Source organism: Haemaphysalis longicornis, unplaced genomic scaffold, assembly GCF_048455015.1.
Source record: "Haemaphysalis longicornis isolate Haplotype H1 unplaced genomic scaffold, Haemaphysalis longicornis Haplotype H1 scaffold_4, whole genome shotgun sequence".
Classification (NCBI taxonomy): Eukaryota; Metazoa; Arthropoda; class Arachnida; order Ixodida; family Ixodidae; genus Haemaphysalis; species Haemaphysalis longicornis.
In genome coordinates this window covers 36,723,160-36,735,297 of record NW_027526361.1, presented here as the reverse complement: position 1 = coordinate 36,735,297, position 12,138 = coordinate 36,723,160, and the positions used below count along the sequence as shown (strand labels likewise).

General features: G+C 48.3%; 1 protein-coding gene across 1 annotated transcript in view; it reads left to right on the top strand.

Annotated features, from left to right (window-relative positions):
* The window catches only part of LOC144178506 (kin of IRRE-like protein 2), a 166,288-nt gene that overhangs the window by 130,458 nt on the left and 23,692 nt on the right, over positions 1-12,138 (top strand). Inside the window, exons 3-4 of the mRNA XM_077706421.1 lie at positions 2,968-3,098; positions 5,327-5,606. Coding sequence (XP_077562547.1) covers positions 2,968-3,098; positions 5,327-5,606 — 411 coding nt within the window. The remainder of the gene's footprint in view (positions 1-2,967; positions 3,099-5,326; positions 5,607-12,138) is intronic.

Genomic DNA, 12,138 nt, shown 5'->3' with positions numbered 1-12,138 from the left:
ATTAACCGTTAATTTTGCGAAAAAATTCTTCCTTTCCGGAATTTATTTGTACGGTTGAATGCTTTTGGGAACTCGATCTTACTGCTACTTCAGAAAGAACATAGCTTCGAAAAGGTTCGAGGGCTCTTGAGCACTTTTCATGGGTCGTGAATTCGAAAGCATGAATGTCCAAATGAGCACTTTAGACTATTCGCTTGCGCTTCCGTTGTAGAAGGGCTTCGCAACCTTGTCGCTTGAGATGCTTTACTTTGTAGTATACTTAAAGGGGAACTCACCTTATCACATTGCTATGGAACTGGATAATTCTTGATCCAGGGGCTTAAAAAGCATCGTGTACCCACACAAAAGATTTTACAAATATCGTAGAATATTTCCCAGTGGCCCAGTTTGCTTCTTTGAGTAATATATCTTTACCGAACTAAAAAGATAAACAAGAAAGCCATGTTGGTTTATCCAGTTTTCACTAGATGGCGCTAGCTGCCTAACGAGCAAGAGTTTTATTTTTTTATTTCAGCACAGAAGTGGCATATCTCTAAAATTAAAAAAACTAGGCCGTTGTGAACATTGATATGTATTTGTAAAGGTTTTCGTATTTGTGCACGATGGTTTTTTATGTCCGTGGGTCATGAAGTAGTAATTTCCACAGGAATGTTAACAGGTGAATCCCCCTTAACCCTTTCGAATGGCTTCGATTTGTCTCATACGCGTTGCGCCACTGCTCGTTCCTACCGCCGTGTAGTGGTAGAGTTCACGATGGTGGAATTTCGTTGTCTGTCTCTTCACTCGCTTGACTGCGTTCTTCTGCGTCCTTACTTCATCTACGGTGTACTCGCATGGACGCGTCGCCAACCCATCGTTACTGCGGAGTTTAAGCTCGCGGCGTGCAAAGCCAGTGCTGTACAATGCTTCCCAAGTTTCACGGGCCTCGGTGCCGATGTCTTTTTAACCCAGTGGGCCAGTGAATGATTTCGCGAGAAAATGAATACATAATGTAATAAAATACAATGAAAAACAAAAAGGGTCTCTTTCCGCCAGTCATGAATTCCGGCAGCTGCACTTAAGCGATGGTGCCAGAACAGACTGAGGCCCTGAGGAGGCTTTAGAGGAGGCGTAAACTGTAAACCTCGCTATTAGTGCAGCGGATGGGTCGGAAGATGGCGATGGGGATGCATGCTGCCGATTATGGGCCAACAGCTAGCGAGGCAGTGGAAACAGGGAGAAACGACGATGTTAGAGGGAGAGAGGCGCGCAGGTGGTGTGGTGTCAGTTACTTCGAGAAACGTTTGTCGTTGCTGTGGACAACGCGATTGCTAAAACGCACTGCACGCGTGGCGATGAGCGCGTACTTTGAAATCGCTCCAATGAATGGCCACGAAGCTGCTCTAGGCACTGTCGCTACTAGGTGATGGCGCGAGTTTCGCGTTGCTGTGGACGCTGGGGTTGCTAGGACGCACTGCATGCTGGGGAAGGAGCGCCTGATTTGCTTGGATGGAGTTCGATTGGACTGGAGTATGGGTGTGACGGCATCGGGAAATTGCAAGTTATCAATGGTTGAAACCGTATGTGCTACCGTGATTGGTCTGTGTTGCGCCCGTTTCAGAGACCCTAGTTGGAATTAGCTCAAATTTTGTTTTTAGATCATGAAAGCAGCCCCATCAGAGATAAATTGAATACGCAATCTCTTACTGAGCAGCCGAACGCCTTTGCCAGTGAGTTTCCGCGGCTGGTATCTTCGCCCCCCCTGGTGCACGACGCACTGAACGCGTCGACGATTTCCTTCGCCCACCCACCAGCTCTTCAGTTGAACAGTGTCTGAACAGCCGAGCTGTTTAAGCTTTTAGTTCCGGCGTGGAGCGTTACCAGAAAACTATCATAATCGGCGAAGTGGAGAGGTTGAAAGTGCTAGGCCAGGAAGGGTGAGATAAAGTGGCGAGGAAGCAAGGAGCCCACGAGCAGGTGTTGCGAGTGCGTGCCTCAAGAAAAAAAATGTGGTTAGAGAGGTCCCGGAAACCGAACCCGGGAAATTTACGCCGTGAGACCGGAAATCTAACCACAGGGCCATCCCAAAGGCCGAAGGGGTACGGGGTTAGCAGCAATGGGGAACAATAAGGTGTGCAGCCAATTGGAAAGGGAAAAAAGGTTGTGTTGGCACGCAGTTCGCAACACCTACAAAGAATAAAGGCAAGATAGGAATTTTCACAAGTGCCAAATGGGTTAATTTTGAAGCGGGAAAAAATGTGCGCAGCTTGCACCAGTGGTGAAAGGGTGGAGTCTGCAGCGGAGCTTGATGTCACTTAGCTTCCCCCCACCTAGCTTCACCCCGCATCCGACTCAACCGGTGGATAATGAGACGGAGCGAAAATGAGACTTGGCCCAACCCGCATTACCTAGCCAAGCCTAAATACAACTTTGGAAAACCTGGCATAACCTCTGAAAACCAAGAAACGACTTATCCAAGACTAGCATATAGCCTCAGAAAACCTAGAAACGACTTAACGAAGCCTACCAACAACTTAGCAAAATCTAGCACAACCTCGCAAAAACCTACAACCAACTTAAATTAAGGAAGCCACGTAAAAGCTAGATCATCACAAGCTCCTCTGTTGACTTCAGTTTTGCACCACTGGTGCAAGCTGCGTGCATTTTTCCTCCCCCGATGCCTCTTCCTCCACCTCCTGCTTCTCCAGATCTTCCTCCTCTCTATCCTTCTCCCCCTTCTCCGTCTGTTTTTGTCTTTTTGTGACCCACCATCGGCGCAGAACACGGCTTGGAATGGCAGTAATAGAACATTTGTCAAACCCGACGTTCGCATTGATAGACCTGCCCATCGGAATGACAGTTCTTGAAGATCTCCCTATGCGACAGTTCCAAAAGAAAACGCACTGATTTAAATGCAGGCTTTCCTAGCGCGTAATCTCTGCTTCGCCTAAAGCCTTCCCGCTTTTTTTTGTTTCCTCTCTTGTTCAGCACTATCACCGAGGACGAGGAGGCTGCAAGCACTTCTGGCGGTCGTCGTGTGCGCTGCCATCTCGGAGGCAACGCCAGCTGCTCCAGGAGCTGGCGGTTCGGCGGCCAACAACGTCGAACCTCCGGAGAAGGTGCGCTCTTTGGGGCCAGACCACTCTCAGCGTGCCTAAAATAGTAACAGACCACGTATACATAGGAAATATGTGAACGTGTAACACACGGCAAAAACATCGCGCAAGCCACCAACTGCTGTAAACCTTGGTTCAGCGTCTGCGATAGGAACATGATTGTTGGTCGCGACTGTAGTGGTCCCGTCGGTAGCAGGCCTCGAAAAGTGGAGGATTGTATCAAGAACGGAGAGTAAGGAGATTGGCAGTGGGCTGTGCCGTCTTCATGTTCCTCCATGCGAATCATTGCGTGCTGCTTTGAAGAGAGTAAAAACGCGCTTCAGACAGGCCATAGTATCGAAAACAAACGGTAGGACGTTCACCCAACGCTCTAATCTGAGGAAGAGAATGGAGGCGGTAAAGTGCACGACAATCAAAAGGAAATATTTTCTTGCCTGCTATTTTATGTGGTCATAAAACACTCGTATCAGGAGAGATGCAAATATATAAAAAACGTAAAAGCCATGGTGACAAATGCCAAAATTTTTCAAAGAAGAAATAATTTGGCTCGGAACATCTCTAGCTATACAGGTGTTTGCTTCAGCTATTGTTTGATAAGAGTCTGCATGCTTTGTCTCCAACAAAAAGATTCCGTGCTTGGCAGAATCTACGTTAGACGAAGTTGCGATGCAGTAACATCAAAACTTGTTTGCTTCTTTAACATCTCTGCGGTAGCAGCGTACCCGCCATGGTCTACACTTTTGAATCTCGTGTTTTGGGGCATATCAGTTTTCGATATACCAGTGTAGTCTGCAGGTGAAGCCACGGGAAATAATTCAACTGCTCTCGCACGCACGCACGCACGGGTATGTGTGTGTATGCGTGCGTGCGTGTGCGTGCGTGCGTGCGTAAGTGCGTGCAGTTTGATATGCACGTGATATAGGCAGCGCACGATACATTACATTGCTTTTTTGCTTTTCTAAGTGTTTCACAGACTGCTGAGACGTCTTGGAGATACAGCTTCAGTTAAAGCCCAAGGATTTGCTTTTGATAGCTCATACCACATACTGGAATACGGACTTGCGAAAACATATACGTTTTATGGTAGAAAGAACTTCTTCATTTTTTTTTTGTTCGATCTGGTTAATTTGGTGTAGCGCACGGCGCCATGTCAATAGGCTTTTAGCGCAGTGCACGAACAGCATAATTGACACCATTACTCCTAGAACTCCTACAGCTATGGTAGTTCAACTGGGACTCAAACTTTCCTGGTTGAATTTTGTGGTTACTACAACGACTATTAAAAGCTGCGGAAACGCAGTGATAATTCTGCCTTAGTACTACTAGAAGTTACTTCCCTTCGCCCCAAGGCTTCATAGACGAGGGCGTGGAGGCGGAGAGGGCTGTCGTAGGTCGTAAGAACTGAGGCGCTTTGTGGGCGTGCATGGCGTCACAGGTGCGGTTTCTAGTTCCAGGGGTCGTATCACACACACACACACATAAAATCAAACAGCCCTTTCATAAAGGGAAATGTAAAACATGCGAAGCTTGATGCTAAAGACGAAATTCACAACGACAACTGAGGCTCAGCTTCATCCAACACACCTCATAAACACATCAATGTTTATGTTGCTTCTGTTTATATAACCTACGTTCTTATTTTTGAAAATTGAATGCTCAATCTTAATTTAAATTTCAAGTTTAAATTCATTTGAGACATTTAATATTGCTTCTGTTTATATAAACTTATTTATTGTAATTATTTAATTTTTCTTCTTTTTACTTTGTTAAATTTTTTAACTTTTTTTTACGCTCACGAGGGCGTTCCCGCATAACTGCCTGCTTTTCGTTCCAACGAATCACCCATGGCCAGCCCATAGACCTGCGAACATGAATTCAGATAACCGCCATCATCAGGGCTCTTAAAGGTAGGCTGCGCTGTAAAGCGTTTAGCATACACACGTTGCACGTTGAAGTCAGTTATTTCACGTATTGCTAGAAAACAAAATTTAGTGATGTCATCTGCGTGCAGTAAGTTTGTGCCCCGGCATAAAGTACCTCTTCGCCAAAATTATGTCACCTCCTCACTGCGTCATGCCTTATACCGGACGCAGTTTTAGTTTCAGCGAACTAAACCACAAATTCGAGTTGGTTATAAATTCTAGTTTCACTGAATGCGGCCGACATTGGATGTTTCACGATAAAATAAGTGGTCTAGGCGCTGGTTGTGACTCGTGGGGTGCTGTCGGCAGGTTGTGAACCCCGGAGAGAGCCTGAGCATCCCGTGCTTCCTGGAGACGCCGGGCGGCAGCGTTCAGTGGATGCGCAACGGCCACCCCGTGGTGCTGGACGTGGGCTCGGGGGGCGCCGGGGGCGCCAGCCGGCGCCAGTGGAACATCTCGCGCGACGGCACGGCCGCGCTCACCATCACGCAGGTCACACGCGCCGACGACGGCCTCTGGGAGTGCCGGGAGTTCGCCGACGACGACTCCGTCCGAAGGGTCACCAAGGTGCTCAAGCTGGTCGTCACAGGTGAGATGAGGGGAGGTTCGCACGACTCATGCGCACTACGTCCCCATCCACACTGAAAAAAAAAAAAATGCGCGAAAGTACAGAGGAAAAAGGGAGGAACTTCACAGGGCGAGCGCTTAATCTGCGAAGTTCTCCCCTTTGTTCCGCGTACTTTCGCGCCTTTTTTTAATGTCATCATGACAACGTGCCCATCTGTCATTGGTTCTAGGATGCCTGTCACGCTTATATGTCAGATGTTTCGTCAGCAGGCAACGCGAGATTTGTTTATGAACTCAGATTGCCTCTCGCATGGAGGACTTTGCGACAAGCGAACACATGCACCGAATTTCGTCTTGCACGTAGCGTAAGCATACGGGTTATGTGTTTGTAGAATTCGCGCTCAGCTAGAAGAAATCTCCGTTTGCGAGCGACTGCGACTGCCCTCAAAAAACGTTGGTTCGTGGTTTTGTGAGCCCTTAAAAGTGTTGTGGCTCGTATAAGTGTGGCGTCCATACATACTGCGGCGTGTATTCTAAGCATGTCGCTCCTGTATGCTTCTTAAACTAATTGGGATGGTCAATTGGAATATCTGGATCACATTGAAGACATTTTAATGCCCTTTGTTAATTTTGTATCGTTTAACGACCAAGGACCGCACCATTCCCTGTCAGTGGCGGTCCCAGGGGGGGGGGGGGGGGGGCGCAGGGGGTGCTCGCCTCGCCCCCCCCCCTCCCCCCCAAAGAGGCCCTCAGCTTCTTATTTTTTTTTGGTTTTTTAAGCATTCTACTTGCCCGAGGTTAAATACCACTTGTGCGAGGCCGCAGACGTGTTGCGACGGTCAGAAATGCGGGCTCGAGCCAGCCGTTGTACCGCCTAAGGGGCGCCAAAAACCACTGTGTGGCTAACACAAATCACGGTGATTTGTGCGCAAGCGGGTTACACCGCATACGTGCACACGCCTGCATGGTTATCACCTCCTCCGCGGAACTGGCGCAAGGAGGGGAGCGGTTATTTATTCACCCCCCACCCACAACCCCCCAAAAAAGTCGCTCCCCCCTCAAAAAAAAAAAAAAAAAAATCTCTGGGACCGCTACTGTTCCCTGTAGTCCTAACGGCGAAACATGCTTACATAGTTGCCGCGCAGTGCGCTAAGTCTTTCATTTCATGGCTGCAACTGCGCGGCTGCATTCTGTGTTGTTATCGCTCACTGCATTAGAAGGTCATTTAGCTTACTGTAAGCTTATTTTTTGCTACGCCTGGATAGGAATAGATTTGCAGTCACGGCATCACTCATTTCTATTCACGTTTAAATCTATCGACACGTGTATGCGTTGTGGTACTTGCCGACTTGCTGTACTATCGCAAAGAAAGGCGGGAATTCACCATACTTGGATATTCAATAAATTTAACTGCCCCCTTTTATTATTGAGAAATGTTTCACCCGGTTTTTAACCACATTGAGGATATTTCATTTCATGTTAGTACGGAATTTCAGGAATGGCCGCAGCTATCACGAAAAGCTAGCACAGTGCGGCATTTTAAGTTTTAATGATGTATTTAAAAAACAATGCCCACGCGTACGTGCTTTTGGCATGCTTTACGGAACATCAGATGTTCAAATTGTTTCTCAGCTCTCCCTCAAAGCAAAAGTTTTACTGGATAAGTTTTTATCCTTTCTTTTTGCAATAGTCTGTACGTTCGAACATTCGATTTATATGTGTGGCGTTATGCATTAATTTAAACCAGTGTTAAGCTTGCTTAATAATGTCAAAAGGATTATTTGTTGTTCCCGACTGTTCGTAGAGGTGTCGGAATCCAGGCCGCACGTAACTCAAATGCAAGATTTTTTTTTTTATCCTTTAGCATTCGCAGCCGTTCATCGACAACTTTTTTTCTTCGCCCTTATGCAGACCTTTGGTACGCAAGTTTATTATAGAACACGTGAGTGGCCATTTTCTTATGCAATGTTTAATACGAATAGGGAGTAATTTTTTACATTTATTTAGTTCTTTTCATCTTCCTCCTCACTACAATGAACAGAGAAGAAAGAAGATAAGAGTAACAAGAAGAAGATGCATGCGGCAATTGTCAGAGGGCTCTCAACTCGTCCGGGAACTCTCTAGCGGGTGAGACAAGTTGAAGAGTCAGATGTCACACTTTTTCATTACGGGGAACCATCACGTGGGAAGTCAGTTGATTGCGAGGCCTCACAAAGCTCTGTTTATTCCACACCGGGAATCGACACGGAACTGGAAAAAGGGGCTCCTCCTTCCGGGGTGCGTGCTTTGTCTCTTGACTTCTTAGTGCTTTCTCGTGTTCCCCTTGAGACCCACGGCGCTGAGAAGTCGACGACAAAGGAAGAAGAGTAAGAGGGGGGTCACGTCATCTCCCGACAGGGTATACGGTAAAGGCCGCGGGAGGAGACAGAGCGCTTTGACTTAATTGGATCAGGATAATAAGAAGTATATTTGGGCCCCGCAAGCAGGAAACGCGAGAGTATGTTTACCCGGCGAGTAATCGAATGGCGAAAATGCGCTGTGCGGCTCCGATTCCGGTTCGGCTGACAGCGTGTTTTCCCTTTCTCCCATCTCGCCGAGCAGGATGTCCGCGAGAAGATAGGGAAGAGCGGAGACGGTAAGATGGCAAAAGGATGGGAAGAGGCAGCGCTCCTTGCACAAGGAAAAACGAAGAGCGACGGTGCGACCGACCTGATTGGGGAGCCGGCCGAGATAAATTAAAGGCGCCCCGAGGAGAAACCGTAGAAGTGCCCGGTGCTCACTTGAAAGGGGAAACGGAAAGCGCGGTTCATTGTGCCGTCCCCGTGCGTGTGTTCGCCATTGTCGAAATCGGGCTTCGGGCCCGGAGCGTTGCTGCGTTGAATCGACGGTGTTCGCCGAGGGGAAATCCTAAATCGGCGTGGAAGCTTAGGCGGAGGTACCGTAAGGTCGTAGGAGCTCCGTCCGTAACAAGCTGGGTTGGAATTGCTCGGTGGGGGGGCTGCGGCTCACAAAAATACACCAACAACAAAAGAGGGCAAGTTGTTCGGGGCAAACGAATATCTTCAAAACAAACTATATTTATTTCATGCGGTAGGTTTACTCGCTGATTTATATCTCGTCAATTCGCTTGCAAGAGAAGAGAACACCGGTTTTCAGAAACCACAGAAACAGAGGGATTGTATGGCCTAAATGTTTAATTTTGTATTTGTGAGTCCTCGCTTGACAAAGCCGAAATGCAAGATAGCCTGGTTTTGCTTGAAGAATCTAAACATACCGCTTGAAGGAGTAATGTTTAATTTTGTATTTGTGAGTCCTCGCTTGACAAAGCCGAAATGCAAGATAGCCTCGTTTTGCTTGAAGAATCTAAACATACCGCTTGAAGGAGTAGTTGTTGACATTCCGCTTTATTCGCAGACAATTATAAACACGGTGACCTGCTTGTGCTGTGTTCTCTCCCGTGCCGGCGTTATCATAACCGGTGTTGTGTTCCCGCTAATGATAGAGTAGCAATCAACCAGGCAGAAAATTTTGACCGAGACTTCCAAAGCTGTTTTATAAATTGCGGGACAAAAACACAAGGCAAAATCATCTTGCGGCGGCAGATGAAGAATCAAAATTGTCCGAAGCGTTACGGTTCAGTTCGGTATGTGCACTGAAGCTTTCACCACATTAATATACAAATACATAGCGAAGGGCATTTCCGTCTCCTTCTCCTTTTCAGAGAGAGAGAGAGAGAGAGAGAGAGAGAGAGAGAGAGAGAGAGAGAGAGAGAGAGAGAGATACGAAACGCTTATTCAGAAGTTTCTGCCTCTAAAGGGTGCTTTTCTGCAAAAACGGCGTGTATGTTGAAGGAGCCGACTTTTTCAACTAGAGAGACGCGGGAAGTATGTGAACTTCATTAATGGTACCAACTTTGAGTAAATAGAAATGCTAAAAATTCGCATCACGCATGTAATGTCCCCGAGTTATGCTATTCATTACTTACAACAACATATTGACTTGGCTCCTCACATTAGCGCAAGCGTCTAAACTCTAACAGCACTGGTAAACGGGACGTCAAACTGCCTTGGTTTTGCTTCTATTATCTTGTTGTGAAACAGGTGCGACACTTGTCTGGAGTATCCTGCTATGGATTTCTAGCGCAGTCCAATATGATGTATTATAGAGTGCCAGGTTCTCGTCATTGTCCACAGGTAGCTGAGTATTGTGTTGGGGTACAGTAAGGGCACAACGTCTGGGTTTGCAAAAGTGGCTTCTCGAATCTGTCGAAATGTGATTTCTCGGCTTTTAAGGCGAAAGCCTTAAACGTCTCATCAAGCGCGAAAACTGACTGCAGCCATAGCCGTCGTCATCGTCGCCGTCGCGTCTGCCGGCGGTGCCAACAAAAATGGTGTCAAAAGGCCACCGCTGTGAAGAGAAAATAAATTGTGTTCTTGCGGGATTTTAACGCGGGTTGTCAAGTGCCCTAACCAAAGCGCTAACCCAGCACTCTGCCGAAATGAAACCAGAATTAGCCCTGCGGCCCGGGTGGGTGCACGTGGAGGAGAGCTTTGGCTGGGGAGAAATTGTACCGTGAAGTCCGGCACCTCGGAGTAATTCCCGTCAAAAAGAAAAAAGAAGGAAGAGACGCAAACACGATTTGAGAGTAAAGAAGCCTCTGATAAGTCCCGTTTACATTGACCGGATATAGGGCTCGTTGAGTCGAAATAAACAGGTTTTTTTGTACTCAACCCCCTCATGTATAAGCAGACGGGTTGGGTCGGAGAGCCGTCGTGGCGAGTCCAGTCGAGTCAGTCGACCCAGAGGCAGGGGGTGGGTTGGCTCGTTCGTCGGGCGGGCCGCGAGGAGCAGAATACCGCATTTGCGCGGTTTTAACGCGCTTGATTCGTAACGCGCGGGTAAGTTCGCGCAGCAAAATTCGAGAGAGAGAGAGAGAGAGAGAGAGAGAGAGAGAGAGAGAGAGAGAGAGAGAGAGAGAGAGAGAGAGAGAGAGAGAGAGAGAGAGAGAGAGAGAGAGAGAGAGAGAGAGAGAGAGAGAGAGGAGAGAGAGAGAGAGAGAGAGAGAGAGATAACTTTATTGCGTGACAGCTAGTTATCCTAGACGTCAGCCGCCAAAAGCCCTTGGGCTCTGGCAGCGTCTTCGGCCAGCTGAATGGCCCAGACCTGATACGCTGGGTCGGAGCTGAGCAATACGGTCTCCCATTGTTCTACACTAGCAATTTTTTTACCTAACGCTGACGCCTTTGGACAGGCCCAAAGCATGTGTGCTAGGTCTGCCCTCTCCTTACACCGGTGACACTTTTGGGAATATTGCCCGGGGTAGCAGTGGCTGTACGCTACCGGGTTGGGGTGCGAGTTTGTTTGCAAAAGTCTCCAAGCCACGGATTGAAATTTGCTGAGTACAGGGTGAGCTGGGGGGAAGCGGGCCCGCTCTAGCCTGTAGTGATGAGTGATGTTTCTAAAGGACACGAGCCGATCCCTGCATGAACAGCGAAGCGAATGGGCGCCGTGGTCATCACCAACTCGGATTGAAAATCCTCGAGCGGCGTCGTGCGCGTATTCATTCCCGACCAAGCCGGAGTGTGCAAGTGCCCGTATTAGATATATCTTGCCGGACCGCTGAACATCGTGAAGTCCAGTCCTGAGAATTGTGGACGCCTCTGGGAGATGCGCCCCTTTGTGTAATTTATAACAGCGGACTTTGAGTCGCTCACCACGTATTTGATTTTGGCGGAGGCCGTCATTGCCAAGGCAATGGTCGCCTCTTCGCCCAACTCCGGTTCGATCGTGCGGACCGACCCGGAGCTTATGGAATTACCCTGCAGAGTGACTACCACTAGGCCCTTGTCACCGCGACCAGGGTAATCAGCCGCGTCCACATAAACCACGTCCTCCAAATTGCCGTAACGTTTGTGTGGGGCTTTCGCCCTTGCCTTTCTGAGCTCCAGATTGTGGACCGGCTGCATGTTTTTAGGGATCGGTGGAATGTGAATTTGTTCGGGCACTTCAAGAGCCAAGATTACCTTGCGTGTGCCGGTTCGAGGGTACTTGATCCCCAGGGAGCCGAGAATATGCCGACCCGTCATGCTGTAACTAAGCCGCTCCCATTGAGCTAGCCTTTGAGCCTCTATCAGTTCACTGAGGATGCTGGCCCCAGTGCCTCGAAACGTTCGGTCGGAGCAGTGATCGGGATGCCTAGGGCCTGCTTGTAGGCCCGTCTAATGGGGGCGTCAATTTCGAGTTCTTCGTCTTTTTTTAGGTGTAGGAAAGGGGTGACGTACATTATCCTACTGAGGACGAAGACTTCAGCTAATCGCACGATATTGCGCTCCTTTATACCGTGATGTCGGTTAGCGATTCGCGATATGAGTCGGGTAGTCTGATGGACGCTTTTTTTCTAGTGCGAGGATGGTCTACAAGTTATGCCCATTGGCCTGTATTCGGAGACCGAGAACCCGTATACTGGACACTGTGGGGATGGGTTGCGTTCCATTCGCTATGATCTTCACAGCCGGGGGTTTGGGTCTGTACGTCTTCCCCTAGTAGTAGGCATA